The following is a 19,616-nucleotide window of genomic DNA, read 5'->3' as shown; positions in this document are numbered from 1 at the left end:
TGAGGCTGGTACAGAGCCCAGCACTGCAACAGACCTAGTGAACCACGAATCAGCTCAGCCTTGGGTGCCTTTGCCTAAACCCACCAGAGCCACATGCATGGTGTGGCTTGTCTGTCTGGGTCTTCAGAAGTAGGATGAAAGCATCAAGAGCCGACTCCAAACTAAGAATGGCGTTAATTATGAGGCCCAAAGCATGAAAGTGTCGAATGTGGCCTGGCGGTTACATCCTGGGTGAGTGGCAACCATACAAAAGCATCGAAAACCCCAGAAGGCATCAAAAGAAATCAAGACCAATGTTGGGCTTTTTAAGATTTGTCTTTAGGGTTGGGGATTTGGCTCAGCGGTAGAGCGCTTGCCTAGCGAGCTCAAGGCCCTGGGTTCGGTCCCCAGCTCCGAGAAAAAAAAAAGATTTGTCTTTAAAGGTTTATTTATCTATCTATTTATTTATTAAATTGTATATATGTATGGGTGTTTTGTCTGCATGTGTGCATCTGTGCCAAATGTGTGCAGTCCCCAAGGAGGCCAGAAGATGGTGTCAGATCCCATGGAACTGACGATGCAGATGGTTGTGGGTGCTGGGAACTGAGTCAGGGTCCTCTGGCAGAGCCGCAATGCTCTCAACCACTGAGCCATGTCCCCAGTCACTGTTTCTAAACTTTTAATATTCCCATGATGCTCTAAAGCTACAACTCGCAGTGTCCAAAGTTCCTCACTGCCTTACGAAAGTGTAAATGTTTTCTTTTATACAAATATTAAAGCTTAGGAGCAAAACCTTTAGCGTCACAATTTATGTGCACACATTCTCAAGGGTTTGCGAAATCTGAAATGGTATATTACCACAAATATCGCTTCACCTTTACTTCTGCGCAAACTCCCGCTGCCTAAACAAAGAGTTTAGCAGGAACTGAAAATCAAATCTGACTTGTAACATACAATTGAGAGGGAGAAATCAGGTCTTTCCAATAATAGGCCTGTTGTCTTTTCAGGCACGATGGACAGGAATGATGTGTGAGAGAAGGGAGAGAGCAGCAGAGAAGTGGATGGTCCTAGAGACACAGATGAACCCTGAAAGAAAAGCACCCAGCTGCACAGAAGCAAGCTCTCAGTTGCCACCAGGAACACCCAGCAGCAATATAGTGATCTCTCAGAACTACCGTGATCTTGAGTAAGTCCCAGTCACCCCAAGAAACGAAGATCAGTTACTAAGGGCTCGGGTTAAATTCTTATTAGAAACCAGAGAAGTAGGGGGAGGCTTAAAGAAAAACCAAGCATTTGACACAATGAGGCCATGTATCCCAAGCATGTACTTGTGTTTTCAAGAATGCTCTATCCTGAGAGACACAGCCAGAATACAGCAAATACAGAGGCGAATGCCAGCAGCAAACCACTGAACTGAGAACGGGACCTCCGTTCAAGGAATCAGAGAAAGGACTGGAAGAGCTTGAAGGGGCTCGAGACCCCATATGAACAACAATGCCAACCAACCAGAGCTTCCAGGGACTAAGCCACTACCTAAAGACTATACATGGACTGACCCTGGACTCTGACTTCATAGGTAGCAATGAATAGCCTAGTAAGAGCACCAGTGGAAGGGGAAACCCTGGGTCCTGCTAAGACTGAACCCCCAGTGAACTAGTCTATGGGGGGAGGGTGGCAATGGGGGGAGGATGGGGAGGGGAACACCCATAAAGAAGGGGAGGGGGAGGGGGATGTTGGCCCAGAAACCGGGAAAGGGAATAACATTCGAAATGTAAATCAGAAATACTCAAGTTAATAAAGAAAAAACGGAAGAAAAAAAAAAAGAACGCTCTAAGCTCGGAAACAAGCCATAAAGCGCCAATGTCAGAGCAGTTTTTCTAAGTTCTCCGCCTCCAGTGGTGTCCCTGCACCTCACCTCTGAGTTCCTAAAGAGCATGCATGCTGCCTTCCTCAAACATGGCAGCACAGACGGCAGGTACTTCCTTCCATCAACAAAAATGGACAACAGCCATTCATCCGAAGGGACACCAGGAAAGCAGGCTGTATTCACGGAACTAGACCGGAGGGCAGCAGCACACTCCCTCAGTTGATATGTGAGGGGCTCTCTGCCTTCACACTCACAAATAACCAAGATGACCAAAACAGAAATCCCATATCTATACGATTGAACACTAGATACTAAGAACGAGAAACACGAGGGAGGGAACCCTCCGAACTGGCTATAAGAAAACATGTGGAGCTTTCTGAATGTCATTAGAAGGAATGGGGCAGGCAGAGAGTTTGGTCAATGCCCAGTAGAAGAGAGATGAGGGAACCAGATTGCTAGGCTGGTGTCAGCAAGTCCCCATAGGTAAAAACTCTGGTCACTCGTGAGTGTATAAATGGTTGGTTTTCCTAAGAATCACAAGGAGACACATCGTGGACATGGTGCTAGGCTTCACACAGAGAAGAAAGGAAACAGGGAACTACGGCAAGCACACAAAAACTTCTTCCTGTTGGCACTTGCACGCCAAGCAAGGCAAGAGTGGAGATTTCCATTCAGTGTGACTGCAGTGGCCACAGCCACCCATGGGGAGCACAGTTAGAGCTCCTCCATGCTGTCACCTCTTAGCATTTATCCACTTTGTGTGAAGCTCAGGTTTTCACTGAGAAAAATGGGCTCTTTAAATTGAAGTGTAAACAGAGCCCCGCCCGACCACTAACTGCTGGGGTTAAAATGGCCAATTACGTTAACAGCTAATCACTGTCTGTCCTCTTTCCCACACATTTCTGTCACAATAAACATTTTCACATTCACCCATACTTTTATGCTTTTATAAGTTCAAAACGGTGTACCTGGAATATTCGAGGCTACATGCTATGTGTTAGCCAAAGACCCTTTCAGCTAGACTGAGTTTTCAGATTGAGTCTGTCTCACTCCATTCAGACACTTGTGTTGAACGGCCTACACTGTCTAAACACGAACAGGCTCCCCCGCTTAACTGTGTGCGGCCACAGACCAGCAACTTACATTATCAGAGTCTTGCTGTTCTCTCAAAGCAAGAAAGGATATGCAAAAGCCTTTCCCCTCCAATAAAGTTCTGTGGTTCCTCCTCAGGAAAGTGAGCTCCCAGCACTGTCCTGTTTGGAGGCAGCAGTTACAACAGAAAGGACGGAAGCCATGCAGGTGCTGACGTAAGATGACTATGAAAGGCAGCGGATGGGAACTGTCAGTTTCCATCACAAAGTGGCTCATGCTAGAGGAAGCCTGAGAATAGGATTCTGGTTTCTCATGTGGTCCCCGAACCACGAAAGCTAGCAGACAGAAACTAGCAGGAAACCAACCCATTGACTGGAAATTTCCAGAAAAAAACGGCAAGCCATTTGGATAAAACTGGGTGCTCTGTGGGCATGCCAAGGGGTTATTAATGCAGAAGTGGGGCTTACTAAATCCCCAGAGGTGATAGCAGGGAAGAGAATAAGAAATGATGGGAGTTGCCAAAGATATCTTAGAGCACAACCTAGAAATGGCGGGAATTAGAAACAAGCTGTGCTTCTCAACAGGGAGATGACAGTTGTGTCTGCATTGATAGCAACACCAGGCCCTGGGAGACAGAAATGGAGGGGCTGTCCCTGTTTAAAGAAAACCCCAAGAGAAGACTCAGGAGGTTCTGCCATATGTCACATCTAAACTGGCCTTAGCTTTATCACCACCTGGACCTCTCTGGGAAAGTGAACAGAAGGGAAGGAATAAGGCTCGAAGGGCACGCTCACGATTTGAACTATAACTAGGATGTGGGGCTTGCTGGCCAAGGGGCATGACACTAAGTCCACATCAGTGTGGGGGTAGTAAATGCAGGTTCAAGGTGAGCTGGAGTCCATCAAATTGGTCAGATACCTGGAGAATGTCACACACATTTATAGTTGGGTAGATGATGATTACCCATTGTCCCCAGGCCTTTTCGTTCATCCATTGTCAACTATTGTCTGTTCTGGTACTGTATTGGGCTCTAGGAACACCAGTGATAGATAAAAATATAACTAGCGACCCCTCCTTTCTGGAGTTTACGGCTGGATGGGAGAGACTGACATTAATCAAATCGTCACCTAACTGTGATAGGTTGTAAGAAGGGGCTATCCATGACACCACAGGAACAGATGGTGGGAGAAACCTCGTATCCGGCATAGCTTTCCTAAGGTCATGGTGATTAAGCCAAGACCTGGTCAGGAGGCAGAAGCCAAGGAGGTAACTGTCTGGGGTTAACAGTGGATGGGCAAGGACACCGCAGGTGTCTAGTTTCTGGGAAAGAGGCAGTGTGGTCTTTTGGAGGACCTGTCAGATAATGTCTTTATGGAACCTGACAAAAGCATGAACATAGCCTGAGCCGGGAAGGCAGAGTGGGAGGAACCAGGTGACGCAGGAGCTGCTGGCCTGCGCTGGAATCACCGGTGTTCACACTAAGTGCAAAGGAAGGTCATTCTGGCTTAGTTTTTTTGTTCTCTTTTGTTTGTTTAAAAGGGTGGCACAAGTCAGTGGTGCATTTAAAACTCTGACAGCATCATAACAGAAAAAGGGCAGGAATCCAGCTGAGGGCCAGACACAGCGAAGGGCAGGCAGGGAAAACAGCAGCTGAAATGAACGCCAAGGCAGATTCTAGGGGCTGCACTCGGGAAAACCGAGAGACAAGCAGAAAACACTTAATGGCTGGACACTAAGAACGAGGCTCTTTGACATTTTCTGGGCTGCGTCAGGATTGACTCTGAACGGGCAAAGTGACCCTGGGGTGTTAGAACAGGGAATTTTTGTTGACCTCACCTCCTATATTCTGATTCAAAGCTGAAGAACCCCAAGTGATACTAAAATACACCAAAGATTGAGAAAATTAGATAGATAGATAGATCGACAGACAGACAGATAGACAGACATTTACAACCCTTTATTCCATCTTGATTTTTCTGAAAATGTCTTTGCTATTGGTAAAACTCTTAGTTCTGATTAATTTTTTGAGCCACTGTTTGTGTCAGCCTCCAGTCCACTGAAACAACACCGAAGTCCTGCTCAAAAGCTTGCATACAGAACACTTGGCACACTTGATCACCATGGAACTCAGAAGGCAAAGGGGCTCACTTAAAACCTGTCCCCAGGACTCCTAGGGCAGCCACTTAGTAGAGAGCTCACCTGCCTGCTGTGTACCCAAATCTTGGCAAGGTAGATGCTTCCTCTCTGATGTAGAAGCAATAAAGAGGTCAACCAGGAAGTGGTCATTAATACAGACCATGGCCAGCTTCAAAGAAGGCATCTACTAGCATTCTGGTCCTACATCTTCCTGTCTGTTATTCTTACCACAGCCTAGAAGGGTTAGAAGCCATATTTCCAAGCTTCACAGTGAGGCACAGGTAAGAGCAATAGTCACTGGGTGGAGAATTTGAGCCATAAAAACCAATATCAAAGAGGGGGCTGAGCTCTGCACTCCTGTATTCGCTCTGCTCAACTGTAAGAGACAGGATTGGGGGTCGGGGGTGGGATCATCCAACAGCAAAGTCCCCCACAGACTGCAAGCCATGTGTGATCCCCAAAAGTCACCAGAGCCAGCAATCGAAAATCAAATCAAGTTTTAAAGCCTTCCCCTCCATTCACTCTGATGACATCTCACATGTAAGTTAGCATTCCTCCCCAAGCCTCCCCTCCTCCCCACTTAAAACCACCCTGTTGAAGCGCCCTTCCAGACGCATAGATTTCCTATTTCAGCTCTGTGGATTTCAGAAACCTCCTCAGGCTCCAATTTTCTTAGTCGCTAGATAAGTCAGCACTGACAACCCTTGCCAAGGCTGCTGTTTTCAATCCAATTAGAGCGAATTGCTCCTAAACTTTAAGGAAGCAAATCCTGATTAAACAAGGCCTTCAAAAGTTTAACTAGCTGTTCATAAATGAGCAGGCTCATGCAATTTTACTTGTGGGGTATTTTTATATATTAAATGATACAATGTTACACACAAATTAGTATTAAGTATTATATGTGCATATGCATTTATTTTGTGTGTTCAATATATCGAACTAAGAATGGTTAGAATATGTTCCTTTCTTGAAAATATACAAATAAATTATTATCGTCATTCACCTCACACTGGGCAATGCAAGTAGGTCTCTGCGAGAAGCCCCAGAAACTTAAAGGTGATCAAAATATAGCCTAGCACACCTAGCACCCAGGGCAGATGTGCCTGATAGCCTCCTCCCTGGATCTGCCTTCTGGTTCTATATTTCCATCCAATGCAGCCCCCTGAACCTTTGGCCTACAGAGCCATCACTGAAAGTGAAAGGTGGTGAGCAGGGTCCCGAGGCAATTAATAAAGAAGAATGGTGTGCATACATGCTTGTGTACATATACTGAATACACGTACATATACATACATTACATACATGTATGTAAAACCAACATGAAACTATAAGGGAAAAAAGATGATGCCGTGGCAAAGAATGGAAGAATGAAACCAGCACATTCTCTGGAAAACAAAAAATTAAAGACAGATTCAACCGAAATGAAGCAAAGTGTAGCACACAGACTCCTCTTGCTACTACTGGATGCCAGGTGTGGGTCTTCTGAACCCGAAAGAAGAAAATACAAAATGGAGTCTTTGGGACAAGACACTGGTTCTTCTCAGATAATCATCCCTCTCTGGTTCTAGAAGGATCTTCAGGGAATAAGGGAATCCCACCGCACATAAATCCAAGCACCCTCTATGAGGTCCTTGGTGGATATTACTGGCAGGCTAAGCAACAGCGTACGCCTATACCTACTATACCCTTGCTCACTAAAGATGGGAACTCATGGTTCATCTCAACTACACGCAGAGGTTGCCTCCCAAAGCTAACAGACATGAGACAGTGTTTACGCACAGGATTTGTGTTCTTCTCCCTATTTTTTTTTAATCAGAATTGTGATCCGCAGTTCCCTCCAGTGAGATTTCCGGCATACACATGGGCAAAGCAGCAAGCCTATTTACCTGGACACCCTGCCCAATGGCTCTCAAAGGAAGAAGCCTGGGCAGACTTTCCAGTGGCTTCAGAAACTTAAACACGGTACCACCAATGGAAAACAGAACGACTTCCAATGGCGTGTCTGTTTTCGAGTTGGTGGCCTCACCTCTTTTATGCTCCGCGGTGCCTCTGGGTAACAGGGACACATTGGCTTGCTTGCCTCTCCTTATCCACACTGGTGGAGCTCTGCAGCCACTCTGCCTGAGCCTCTCTTGGGTTCTCTCTTAGTTGCAGTCCCCAACATACCACCCATGCCCATGTCTCCCATTCCAGAACCATGTGGTCATTCTGCACTTGAAGAGAATGACAATGTGAGACACACACTACTCAGCTGTCCTGTCCTATTTCTGAGAGGAATGTTCTATTAAATGTTTCAGGACAAGCAACAGTGGACTGAGCCTAGGTCAGTCAACCATGCATAGGCTAATCCCATTAGCATAGTTGGCTGGAGAGCTTCTTAGTTTCTAAAGGAGTTTTATTCCCCCAAGGGACTACAGAATCAGATTGAAGTGGGGGGAAGATGACTTCACCCTGATCAAGGTAACTGCTCAGGTGATGTGTATGGCCTTGGACTGTCTGGAAAACCATCCCCCCCCCCAGTTATTATTATTAAAATTATTACTATGAACATGTGCTTTATAGAACTGCGCTTTAATTATTAAAAATGATTTTGTTGCATATTAATTAAAGTATAAGCCCAATACTCTTAATGTATCTCTTTTAGGACACTGTCTTCCCTGGGGATCCTAAATAACATCCAGTGGGAAGCAGAAAGGGGAAGTGTTCACACATGACACTTGTCCACTCGGATGGTTAATGGCAAGCCCAGTAGAGCTCTAGGTGACTGTCCACCAAAAATCTGACGCTCAGAAACAACTAAGGTAACAATGGAGTCAACTTCAGTCACCTACAAAGTGTATTATTTGCGGATCATCTTAAGGCATCAAAAGCTCTTCAAAGTACAGACCAGACACTCCTGAGGTAATCCCTTTAAGAAATGCGTCTTCCCTAGCACCCAGGGTGATATTCAACTTGGCCCTGGAACTATGCGGATGTTTCTTAAATCCTTTATTTACTAGTCAGTAGTTGTGAGTAGGATCCTGGGTGAGCTACTTTATTTCCCTGGCCTTCAGTTGCTACACAAATATTACCCACCTGAAAGACCCATTGTGAAGGGCGTGTGACTTAACCCCATTGGAACAGTGCCTGACTCGCGATACGCAAGAATAAATGATAACTAATAAGAATCCAATCAAATAGGAACTAAAAGGACTAAGTCCAGGATAACACTCCATCGTACTTCCTGAAGAAATCAATGACCTATTTATTCATTTATCACCAAGCCTCGGGCACCTACGGAAGACAATAGGGGCACAAAGATGAATGTAACAGGGCCTTGGACTTTGAAAAATGGAAAGTCTGACGCAAGAGGCAATGTGTGGTCAAGTAATTGTCCCCGCATGAAACGTGATATAATGGAGCATTTCACAAGGGGGCAAGGGAGCCTGAGTGAGTGGGTCGGAAGAGCCTGGCAGAGGCAGTGGTGATTGGTCCAAATTTGGGAGAAAGAATGTCTTGGGAAAAACAATAAACAGAAGGATATGCTAGAAGAAAAAAAGAAAGAGTATGATGACATATTACTAAAGAGACTGTGAGATGAACAGCACACACATTCCACAAGGAGAAAGCCACTGTGAATGGTAGGGCCCATCTAGTAGACGGTCAAGATTCTAGTCCTGGCTGAGGGACTACTGAAAAATGGAAGTCATAGCACAAACAAACAAACAGAAACAAAAATCATCCTGTATACGTCCAAGCATCTACATGCATGGAAAATTAATTTTTGTTTAGTGTTTAACAAACAACTCATACCCTCCCCCAAGTCTTTCCCATATCATAAAATATCACTCTCTTCCAGCTGGCCCAGGTCAACCCTCCCCACCCCCCAAGTTCTACATTCCCCACAGCATCAGTAGAGCACCTCCTGGAGCAGGACCTTGAACATGAGCCTGCTTCTACCTTTGGTCCATGGGACACATGCACCCTATACAGAACACCTGCATGTGGCATGTATGCACACTGGTGATTGGAAAACACTCTTCCCTTGGTTTGCATCCTTCAGTGGTACCACCCTACACACAGAATCTCCTTATGATGGCCTTCGGGCCTTCCATAGCTTTGCCTTTTCTGAGTCCACTTGTCCATGTGAGTCCTCCCATCTGCGTGAGTCCTCCCACCACTTACATGCTGTTCCTCACAGTCCTGTCTCCAAAGATTCCTTTCCCAACTTTACAATCAAAATTAGTTCCTTTCCTTTCTACGTCACTCTACACTAGGTGCTTCGTTTTATGTTCCCGGACACTTATTCTGGAAACGATGTCTCGTATTCTCATCCTGCTTTTATTGGCTGTAAATGTCACCGAAAGGTAAGCTAATGAGAGAGGACCAGGCCCTGTTATAAAAACATACTGGCACAGAAGATTACGTGAATTAGATTGCAGATCTAATTCACTGCATTTCTAAAACTCATAAAGGCCACTACAAAAACTGCACCTATATGATTCACTTACAATGATGTGTAGCAAAACATTAAGTCTCAACCGACTTCCTGCATGAAGGACTAAGAGAAAAATATCAGTATATACTGTCCTTTCAGTGATGAGATTAAAACTCCATTCCACAGAACCCAAGGACGTGAATCACCAGAATTACTTTTACGTGTAGCTGTGTCATACAGAGAATTTACAGTGGCAGCTGTCATGAGGAGTGTCTCCTAGCATGGCATCTTCAACCTCCAAAACCATTGTCACATGCTGAGTCAAAGGGGGTTGGCGTTTGCAACAGGCTAGGTGTTTCCTGGTGCCCAGAGACAGGCAGCAGATGTCAGAATGATAAAAAGAGGTGGGGAGGAAGCAACTTCCTCAGGAAGCTGTGGGGAGGCCCTGGTCCCTCAGGCAGAAAGAACATGAGCCATCAAAGACATCAACAAGAGTGGCACCACTGGCCTGGCACAGCAAAGAAGCCAGCCGACCATATGGCTAGAACCTTTAGCCCTAGGAACTGCAAGAGACATTAGAAAAGGCTAATTGTGAAACTCAAAGCACTAACGATTTCCCTGAACTTCGTTTTGCTTTTCTGGGAGTCTGAAGAAGTCATCTGCCTTTGATGTTGGGCAAGACAAAGGACTTCAGGTGAGCATACAACATGACCACTGTGCCATTTGAGGATAAACAACTCTAGAGAACCAAGCTAATGAGAGAGAAGCAGGCTCCGTGACAAACATCTTTGAATGGAGGATTACATGAACTAGAATGGCGATAGGAAATGCCAAGAAGTTAGCATTTTGGGCAAGTCTCAAGAATGTGAGTTCTGCAGTCCTTGTGGTATGAAATCAACTGGTTCAACAGCAGAGTATTATATGAAATGTGATTTCGGCCATAATTCACCTTCAGGAACTAAGTAAGAATGGCCTGGATAAGAAATTAGAAAGCACGGCCCATGCCAACAAGAATAACATGACATCTGTGCCCTTTTTTGCACCTATATTTTCTGTATTGGAGTCTCATCAAGTCAATGTTTAGTGAGACTCTGCTTTGGAGAAGTCCACACTAGCCGATGCAGAAAAAGAGGTACAGAGAAGCTAAGAAACAAGGGCGTCCCTACGAATGCTCAGAGAATGGAGAGAAGCCTTTGGACAAAGGCTTTTCCCAGGGAAGAGAATGAAGAGACCTGAGGAGGAGCTCCTCCAGCTCGGCAGTAGACAGACTACAATGAAAAGCATGTGCCTGAGGGCCACGATGCGAATGAACCTCTTCAGTTAAAACAGATGAAGAAGAGCGCTTTCCCCTACTCTCTGCCCTGCCAAAGATGGGGCTCTCTCCATGTAATGGTCTCAAAAGCACACTTACTAAATAAACAAGAAGATGAATCCTGAGGTGAAATCTTCCCGCCCGCCCACAGTGTGGCTACTGCCCTGGGTGCTCCTGGATGTCCTATTTGTCTGGTCTCAAAGACTCAACCTATCCTTGACTACTTGCAGGTATCTTTGTCCCCCGCCCCAACAATGGGAGGCCATTTAAAGAACATTCGCACACTCAGGAGCAGAGCATGTCACAGATACACGTGTACACCTTTGCAGTGGGAGGCTGGAGCAAAGCTATCACGACCAGGAGAGGACAGTAGGAAAACAATAACAGATCCTTAGTTGGACCAATACCGAAGCCCCACCAAGTGAAGGACCAATATCTTGTAAGACAGACTTCTAAGATACTATCAGTACCTGTGGACTTTCATAATTTCATTTTAAGAAATAGATTCAGGGACTAGTCACTGTCCTGCCACCAATATGCTGAGTGACTGCAAGCAAGGAGCTCAACCTTCCTGACCCTCCCAAGAGGAAGGGTGGTAAAGACGCTTCTGCTGACTGGAGGTGAACCTGTTCTGCAGAGGGGGTCATACTCCTGATCTTTGAAGATGCTCTGTCCTCCATATGTCCCTGCTTCCTCAGACGCTCACTCGAACATCTGCACATAGGGATGCCGTTAAAGGTAGAACCTCCCACTGCCTTTCCAACGTCAGGCTCAACAATGTCTAAAGCACTGTTAGGTTCTAGGCTTATGGAGCCTGCCTGTGACCTCACTTATAGATTTAGGCCTCTTCGGTGAATCTAACAGCAGACAGGTTAGGTTCAAAGGGTCTTTTAAAGACACATAGTAGGAGGCTGGAGAGATGGCTCAGCAATTAAGAGCACTTGTTGCTCTTCTAGGGGATCCAGCGCCCTTGAGCTCTGGTTCCTGGGGATCTGATGCCCTCTTCTAGACTCTGAGAGCATCACTTTCATGCACTACACATACATACATGCAGGCAGACACTCAGACACGTTAAAGCAAGCAAAATATTAAAACCATTAGTCATTAACATATTAACAAGTAGTTAAAGATTAGGACATAGAGATAAAAACTTTAAGTAGCCTAGTGGTTTCCAAATCATACAAGGTATATATTCATATAAAATTATTCATGATTACAAATAAAATATAAACACATACCCCCCCTCTCTCTTTCACTCACACACACACACACACACACACACACACACACACACACACACACAGTCGAAGAATTATTATAAGATGGCTGTTTTGGATTTTAAAGTCCAGTTTTTTAAAGTCATAACATTCACAGGCTAGTGTGAATCTCACCCTTGCACCTTTATTGTGAACACATCTAGCACACATTTATAGCTGTTTGCTTCATGCATGGGGTTTAAAGTTTTCGGGCAGGTTAGGATGTGGTCCTCTCACAGAGCACTAACATCCTTCCACAATGCCAATACCCTGTGTTTACCAATGTGTTGATACATGTTCTTTGTTTTTATAATCCCATGTTACTTTTTATGCAACTGCATTCATTTACTAAACAAACCCACAGAAAGGAAAAGCTACTCTTAGAAGGTATCCAAGAATACATTTGCCCACCATGGGCAGGAGACTGAAAAGAGGTGGGTCACCAACATTTCTGCTTTGAGACTCTTATGCCTACCTAAGTATACCCACTACAGAGGAAAACCTAGCCATCGAAAAATAAATGCACATGTAGGGTTTACTGCATGTTTTGTTTTGACTCGTTTTCTCCTTAGTCTAGTCTGCCCCTAGCAAAGACAATGAGAAGATGACGTAATACTCTTTGACCCCTCGATAATTCTGATATGCAGATTAAAGAGCTGCCACGATCCACGCATTCTTGTCAATGGGACCTCAAAGCAATCAAACTGACCCTACAGTAAGATCTGTGTTTGCACCAGTGGGGTAGGAAACCAAAAAAGAGCTGGGATCTTAATGCCTCGGAGCCAGTGATGAGTGAGGCTGGTGTTCAGAAGAAACAAAGTGTCGGGCTCACTGAAACAGAAAAGAGGTGCCGAGGAGAAGCCGAGCTAGCTGTCTGCCTGAAGAACTCTTCACTGACTCTACCTCTTACTACCAATCAAGGCTTCTGGTTAGCCCTGGGCTACTGTGAAGCAAACTAAATGAAACCGTTATATGTGTAAGAAATGTAAGCTCAAATGCAAGTCAGCGGCACTAATCTTCCAATGGTCAGGGTGGGACGCTGTCCCCTGAACCACCTGAATGCGATACAGAATTTATACCATACATCCTCCCACAGCACAGCCCTTCCCGCCCCGCCACAGTGTTCGCAACATAGCTGTTAAGCCCAGCATTCGCAGAAACCTTCGTTTTCATCCCAAAGTTATCGAGCATCAAAAAAAAAAAAAACAAAACAAAACAAAAAAAAAAAACCACGATCTTAACAAAAAGGAAGAAATCGGTGTCTTTGCACCTTAAGTTTTTCACGAGCCGATCGCAGCTCTGGAAGTCGTAGCCCCTCACCCCCAGCCTGCCAGACTCCAAGTGAAACCTACGTGTCTGTCTTACCTGTAATCTGACTCTGTCCTTGTGGATTAAAAGGACTTGGTGCTGAGTTCAGGGAGGGCCGTGGGTTCTGAGGCGGGACACCTACTCTCATACTGGGATGAGGAATGCGCCCTAAATCACTGAGGCGGTCAGAGAACAAACTAGGTTTAGAGTCATCAAGCTTCTGTCTGTGCCCTGGAAACAGCAAATCATAAAATAAAAGCACATTAATTAGCTGAACAAATTGATAACGCTATATAGATATGTGAACATGCATACTGGGTGGTTTAAGCCAAGGAATTATCGATAACTGATATTGATTATGATCGATCTACACAAAGTGTGCTTCAAGCATTGTAGGGTGACGGACCTTCCTAATAATATCTGTGTGTGGAGAACTGAGGGTCCCAAAGGTGACATGGAGTCAAGAGCTCAAGGGGAACTCTCTGGGTACCTCCTCTGGCCAATGAGAGGATGAGAAGACTAATGGGGGAGCCTATCTGAAAGCTCAAGGAGTCTGCTACACTGTCACAAAACCGGGGCAGAATCGTGGGCAGACCCATTTTTTGAAGGCCAATTTCCATAATGACTATAGTGATTTCGTTTTTCTTTTCTATGTTACAGCTACCTACCTACTCCTTAATGAAAAGTTAAAACTCAAAAAAAGGAAAACAGAAAGGAAGAAGGAAGGGAAAAGGGGAAAGGCAGGAAATGGGGGCACGAGGGAAGATGGGTGGGGAAAGGAAAAACATACGCAGAGAAAGTCAGATTTTCAAAAGGGAGCTGGGTATTTTGAGATATGCCAAAGCCCAAACGCATATAATACACCCTATTAAATCACACGAATATGTTTTCTTTTAAACCTCCCGCTGTAGCTTTATGCAAGAAAGTGGAAAGTGGTGCTAGGCCAAAGAGGTGACTGTGAAATGTGACCACCCAATATGAGAGATGGGGGAAGAGAGAGGGAGGGAGGGAGGGAAGGAGGGAGTGAGGGAAGGGGAGAGGAGAGGAAAGGAGAGAAAAGGTGGAGATGAGGAAGGGAGAGATGAGAGAGAGAGAGAGAGAGAAGGAGGGATGGAAGGAAGGAGGGAGGGAATGAGAGAGACATAGAAAGAGAGAGACAGACAGACAGACGGACCTTTTCTTTCTTCTGGTTTATTCAAGTTACACAGCAAAGGAAATCTGGGTATTAAGAAAACATGCCAATTAAAAATAGATCAAAGTGCTGCAATTTCTTCAAAAATCACAAACTCATCTACTAGAAGGGATGTGACAATGTCTCGGTGCAGTGACCGGGTGTGACTGTGCACCTAACAGGCGAGGATCTCTGCGCTGGGGAGTCCTATCTGCTGCTCAGGACTTTAGAATGTGTGTTCAAACAGCAGGAGCTGACTCAAGGCATGGAATTGGAATGACAGCTGCATGCGCAGATGCGTTCTGAAGCAAAACTAAGGGAATCTGTATCATTACTCATCCAAGAACAAACGTTGAACACGGATTGTCAATAGCCTAGGTCTGCCATTGCCTTAAGTGCTGGGACACCTTACCTTCCCCTCCGTACAGGACAAGGGGGACACATGTGTCAGGAGAGGGTTAAGTTGAGCACTAGAATTCCCCAGGTATAAGCTGTCTTCATAAGACAAATTCCTTATTTTATTTGCCCCAAAATGTATTTTCCTGTCTCCTTTTTCATTGCCTACCCAGCCCAAAGAAAACAGACAGGAAGCCAAGGCTTGGTAATATGAGTGTAGCTGTCTCCACAGCCAAGCATGTTCCAACTGGGCCCATTAACTGAAATGCACCCACCTCCTACTTCCTGCCAGTGTGTGTTTTGGGCATTGGATGTAACAGAAGGACTAGACCTAGTTGAAAACATGATCAGGAAAAAAACAAAGGAAATCCGTTGTTAATTGTCATTTGTCCCTAGTTTACACTGATTACAAACAGACTTTAGAAACCTAAAGGTTTTTAGAGGTGACCCAAGACAGCCCCTAGACCCCAACTAATAAATTATCCATAGATGAAGTGACTGAGGTCTTCTGTGGGGACAGGGTACCTTGGCCGTGGCCCTCAACTATTGACTAGCTTGACCAGGAAGGCACTACAGCAGTAACATGTCAGAAGCGAGCTTCCTATTCATCATGCGTTCTCATCAATGCTGGCTTTCTGGCTTCCCCTCTGAGCTGCCTCGGGTGACAATGTGCCTAGAACACTTAAGAAGTGAACCCAGTGAGGTATCAACGTAAGGTGAAAGCGTAGCCAAAGTCCAGCTATAATAACTCACCCATTATCTCAATAAATAAATGGCTGTAGCGGAACTTCTAGCTCCCTGGCTCTAACTAGTTTCACAATCAGGGAATTATTATACAAATACTTGTCATAGCCAGATGTATAGGCTCCTCCTCCTCCTCTTCTTCCTCCTCCTCCTCTTTTCTGTCCTCTCTCTCCTCTCTCTTCTCTCTCTCCTCCCTCTCTCTCTCTCTCTCTCTCTCTCTCTCTCTCTCTCTCTCTCTCATTGACACAGCTATTAAAAGCTTATGAACTTGTCCCTGTAAGTTCTTTTTTTTTTTTTTTGGAGCTGGGGACCGAACCCAGGGCCTTGCGCTTGCTAGGCAAGTGCTCTACCACTGAGCTAAATCCCCAACCCTGTAAGTTCTTTTCTTAATGAGCCACTTTCTGGAGTAGCAAGTTTCCTAAAGGCTAGAGAGAAGGCTGTGCAATCTTACACAGATTCTTGTACACCACACTGTGTGTTCAGCATGTGCGATGTATGGGCACATTTTTATTTACTTAATTAGCCCAATGTTGTTCCTATTAGGAGAATGCAGACAAGAGAGAAGGACTTTGAATAGCCCTTGGGTGTGAAAAATGTAAAAAGCGGTGACAGTTTTAAAGGCCCAATGATTTTTTTTTTAGAGTCATCCTCAAAGGCAGCCGCCACAGATGTGCAGACAACGTATAGACTAACCTATAGAGCACCTATCAGAGGATGCCAAGATAGAAAAGCATATGCATTTCCCGTGTCTCTCTATCCTCTCCTAGCAACCACCACAACCACAACAAGATCCTTACAGCACAATGCCAAACAAAAGCCAAACAGGTTCTTCATCTTTCAACCATGACGAATAGCGGCTGCCGCTAAACCACATCATGGGGTACTCGAATGACGGGCTGAAAGGCACGCTGCAGTCATCAGCACCAGGCAATCCTTCCAGAAACTAAGAACACAAGACATAAGGGAATCACAGACCGACACAGGGACGGGGTAATCGGCCCTGCTGTTTGGAGGACTAAACCTTACTCACCCCAAAAGAGGAGCTATCCCAAGCATCAGGCCGATAAAAAAGAGTGAACGATTTTTCCGTTACTGCTCAAGGAAAAAGAATCTAGAGTAAAGACTCTGGGGTCTGAAGAAGGGCTCATTGGATAGGCACCCACCTGCCGTGCAAGAAAAAGAACCAGAGTTTGGATCCACAGAACCCAGTAAGCGTGGGCAAGCAGAGGGCTCACATAATCCCAGCACTCGGAAGGGATAGATAGGGGATCTCCACAATGTACTAGGTAGCAAGACTACCCCATTCCAGTGAGCTCTAGGTTCCAGTGAGAGACCCTGCTTCGCTGAATAAGGTGGACAGCAACTGAGGAAGGATCCTGATATCAACCTCAAACTTCTACACACACACACACACACACACAAAGACAGACACACAAGAATGCCTACCCATAAACACTCATGGAAACACATGCTCGTACAGATCATGCATAGAAATGGGGGGAGGGGTGCTGTATAAAAGTACATCCTGAAACCTCTCCTCTAGCTAGAGCTTCTCCCGAAGGCAGTCAGTCACTCTTCTGGACCGGCCGAATAGGAAAGGTCTCCCTCAAGCTCTGAAAGATACCAGTATCCAGGTCCCAGAGTGGATGGCTTAAATTAAAGTCTTGGGGTATGGGTTCTGGAGGGGAAGTTATCTTTCTAATGCTCCGTGTCATCTAATATGCAGGTGGGGCCTGAAAAAAACTACTGCCCAAGATTGTCTGAGACCCAGCACAAGCCCCACCTTCACACCAATGACTCCTCCATTTCTAGATGGAGCCCCGTCTTCTGTCCTGAGTTCTAGGTTTCTATCTCCCCTGGCTTCATTGAAGGATCCCTTGAGATGTATCACAGGTGTCTTAAATGCAGTACATTCAAAACGGAACTCTTGAGTCATGCTCCAAACCAGCCTACTGCTCTAATAATGTCAATGAACATCACTGGCTACTCAGTTGCTTGCAGTCAAGAGCTCAGATATTTTCCTCAGTCCTTGCGTCTTAAGTTCAGCCCACCCCAATGCTGGCACTACTGCCTCAATACAGTCTCCAGTCTCCAGTCTCCTCAGTTCTTTGCATTCCTCTAGGTGCAACCTAGTCTCAGAACCCATCTAACTCTCTGAGGGTCTGACACTGTCTGCTCTGAAGTGTCCCATGCCTGGCCTTCCCTATACCCCTAAGATTCAAATCTTGATTTTTTTTTTCTGCATAGCCTGCTCCTTATTGCTTAGATCTAGAGTAAATGCTACCTCTTTTGAAAGCCTCGCCCTGCTTCCCATAACCAAAGTATGTCCCCACGCTCCTGAGCACAGCCTTCCCTTCTTTGTAGCAGTCGTCACAATCTGTAATTATCTTGTACATTTGTTTGTCCCTCCTCGAAAACTCAAAATCCCACAAGAATGAGTGCCCTGTCTCTTGTGAACAGCTGGGTTCTCATAATCTACTCGGTGCCTGCCCTACAGTAGGTGCTCAATAAATATTTATGCAAACACTGAGTAGGCCAATAGACTCTCCTTTCAGAGAGACATCATGATTGGAAGAAAACTTACTGGTACAGTGCATCGTATTACAACACTATCCCTTAGAATGCTTCGTGGGGTTTTTTTTTGCAACATTAACGAAGTCAGTAGCCAAAGTCTTTCTTTAGAAACAGGCCCAGATTGGTGCTTCCTGGAAAATTGGACTGGTGGCCATGCATTTATGCTAAAGTTCACTTGCTTTTTGAGAAACTCCCATTTCTCTTACTGTCATCCTTAAGCACTGTTGAAAGCAATTTAAAAACCAGAGAGATGAAAAAGGGTAACATGTAATCTGGACTCCACATTTTAAGGCCGTGTACTTTTGTGGATGAGGACCCTGAGAGGACCGTGAGTTCCCATGGGAGGATGTGGCTTTCCCAAGGTCACATGGCTAGTGGTGGGACTCACGCTTGGATCTCCTGATCACGAGCCCCAACGTTCTTTTCTCTCCCGTCGCCAACCAGTGTTTTAGGACACAACAGGGCGGCAGGATCCATTCAGGGGAAATCATGAGCAAAAATGAATTTTAAACAGAAAAGAACAACAAGTAGTTTTCAAAAAAAAAGATTTCTTTCAAAAAGTCCCAGTGTATATGGGTGAATATGACTTTTGTTGTAACAGACGCAGGCCCACAAGGATGAAAGCACGAGCAAAAGGTCACAGCATTCACACATGCTTATAGCAGACACACATGAGGAACTGCTAAGCCCCTGGGCCGCAGTATAGCCAACAGCCCCGCTGCTGATCCCTGTGCACACAAAGGTTAGCAAGCGTCCACTGTAACTTCTGCTTTCAAAGCCCAGGCATCTGAAATTGGCACGAAGAGACTGGGGAGTGTGGTCTGGGAGCAGTGCAAACAAAGTCATCGCTGCAGCATGATCCACTTGCTCGTTTTTATAACCAAGACATTGAATGATGCCTCACAGCTTCCGAGAACAATGTCCCCACCCCCCAGCCCCCAGCCAGAACTTCCTGCTGCAGGCAAATGTCTAGCCACATGAGTGATACTGGCCAGTAAGATTGCTCCTCCTCCACAAGGCCAGATACACCAGGAAGAGACTGGACGGGCTGTGTTTCATGAAGGGTGTGCTGGGAGATGTCTGGTCCACCCTTACACAGGGTGAAAAAAGTCCCATTGGGGATCACTCTGTCCATCTACAGCTCATCTACTCCAGTCGATGAGTATTACATACCTGCCACATTCGACCCACACTAGGCATGGTAGTCAGGAGGAGATGGGTAAGGGAATGAGAGAATAATATCTTTGCCTTCAAGAAGCTTATGGTATAGTGGGAGAGAAAGGCAGCCATGATGGGTGACAGGAATGGCTGAGGTGAAGGTGTTCAGCATGGCAATCAACTGGGGACACTAGAATGGGGGCTAT

The 19,616-nt window shown here is 45.5% G+C and overlaps 1 protein-coding gene across 16 annotated transcripts in view; it reads right to left on the bottom strand.

The window, feature by feature from the left end:
• Nucleotides 1-19,616, bottom strand: part of Runx2 (RUNX family transcription factor 2) — a 326,063-nt gene that overhangs the window by 158,173 nt on the left and 148,274 nt on the right. For 9 of the 16 annotated variants that reach the window (XM_087567020.1, XM_087567022.1, XM_087567024.1 and 6 more), the window contains 1 exon segment: nucleotides 13,425-13,598. The exons of the other annotated variants lie outside the window; for them this stretch is intronic. In XM_087567020.1, coding sequence (XP_087423146.1) covers nucleotides 13,425-13,598 — 174 coding nt within the window. 16 annotated transcript variants of the gene reach the window in all.

This window comes from Rattus norvegicus, chromosome 9 (assembly GCF_021556685.1).
Source record: "Rattus norvegicus strain SHRSP/BbbUtx chromosome 9, alternate assembly SHRSP_T2T, whole genome shotgun sequence".
NCBI classification, from domain to species: Eukaryota; Metazoa; Chordata; class Mammalia; order Rodentia; family Muridae; genus Rattus; species Rattus norvegicus.
Note: the sequence above shows the minus strand (reverse complement) of the source record. Positions and strands in the feature narration are given on the sequence as shown.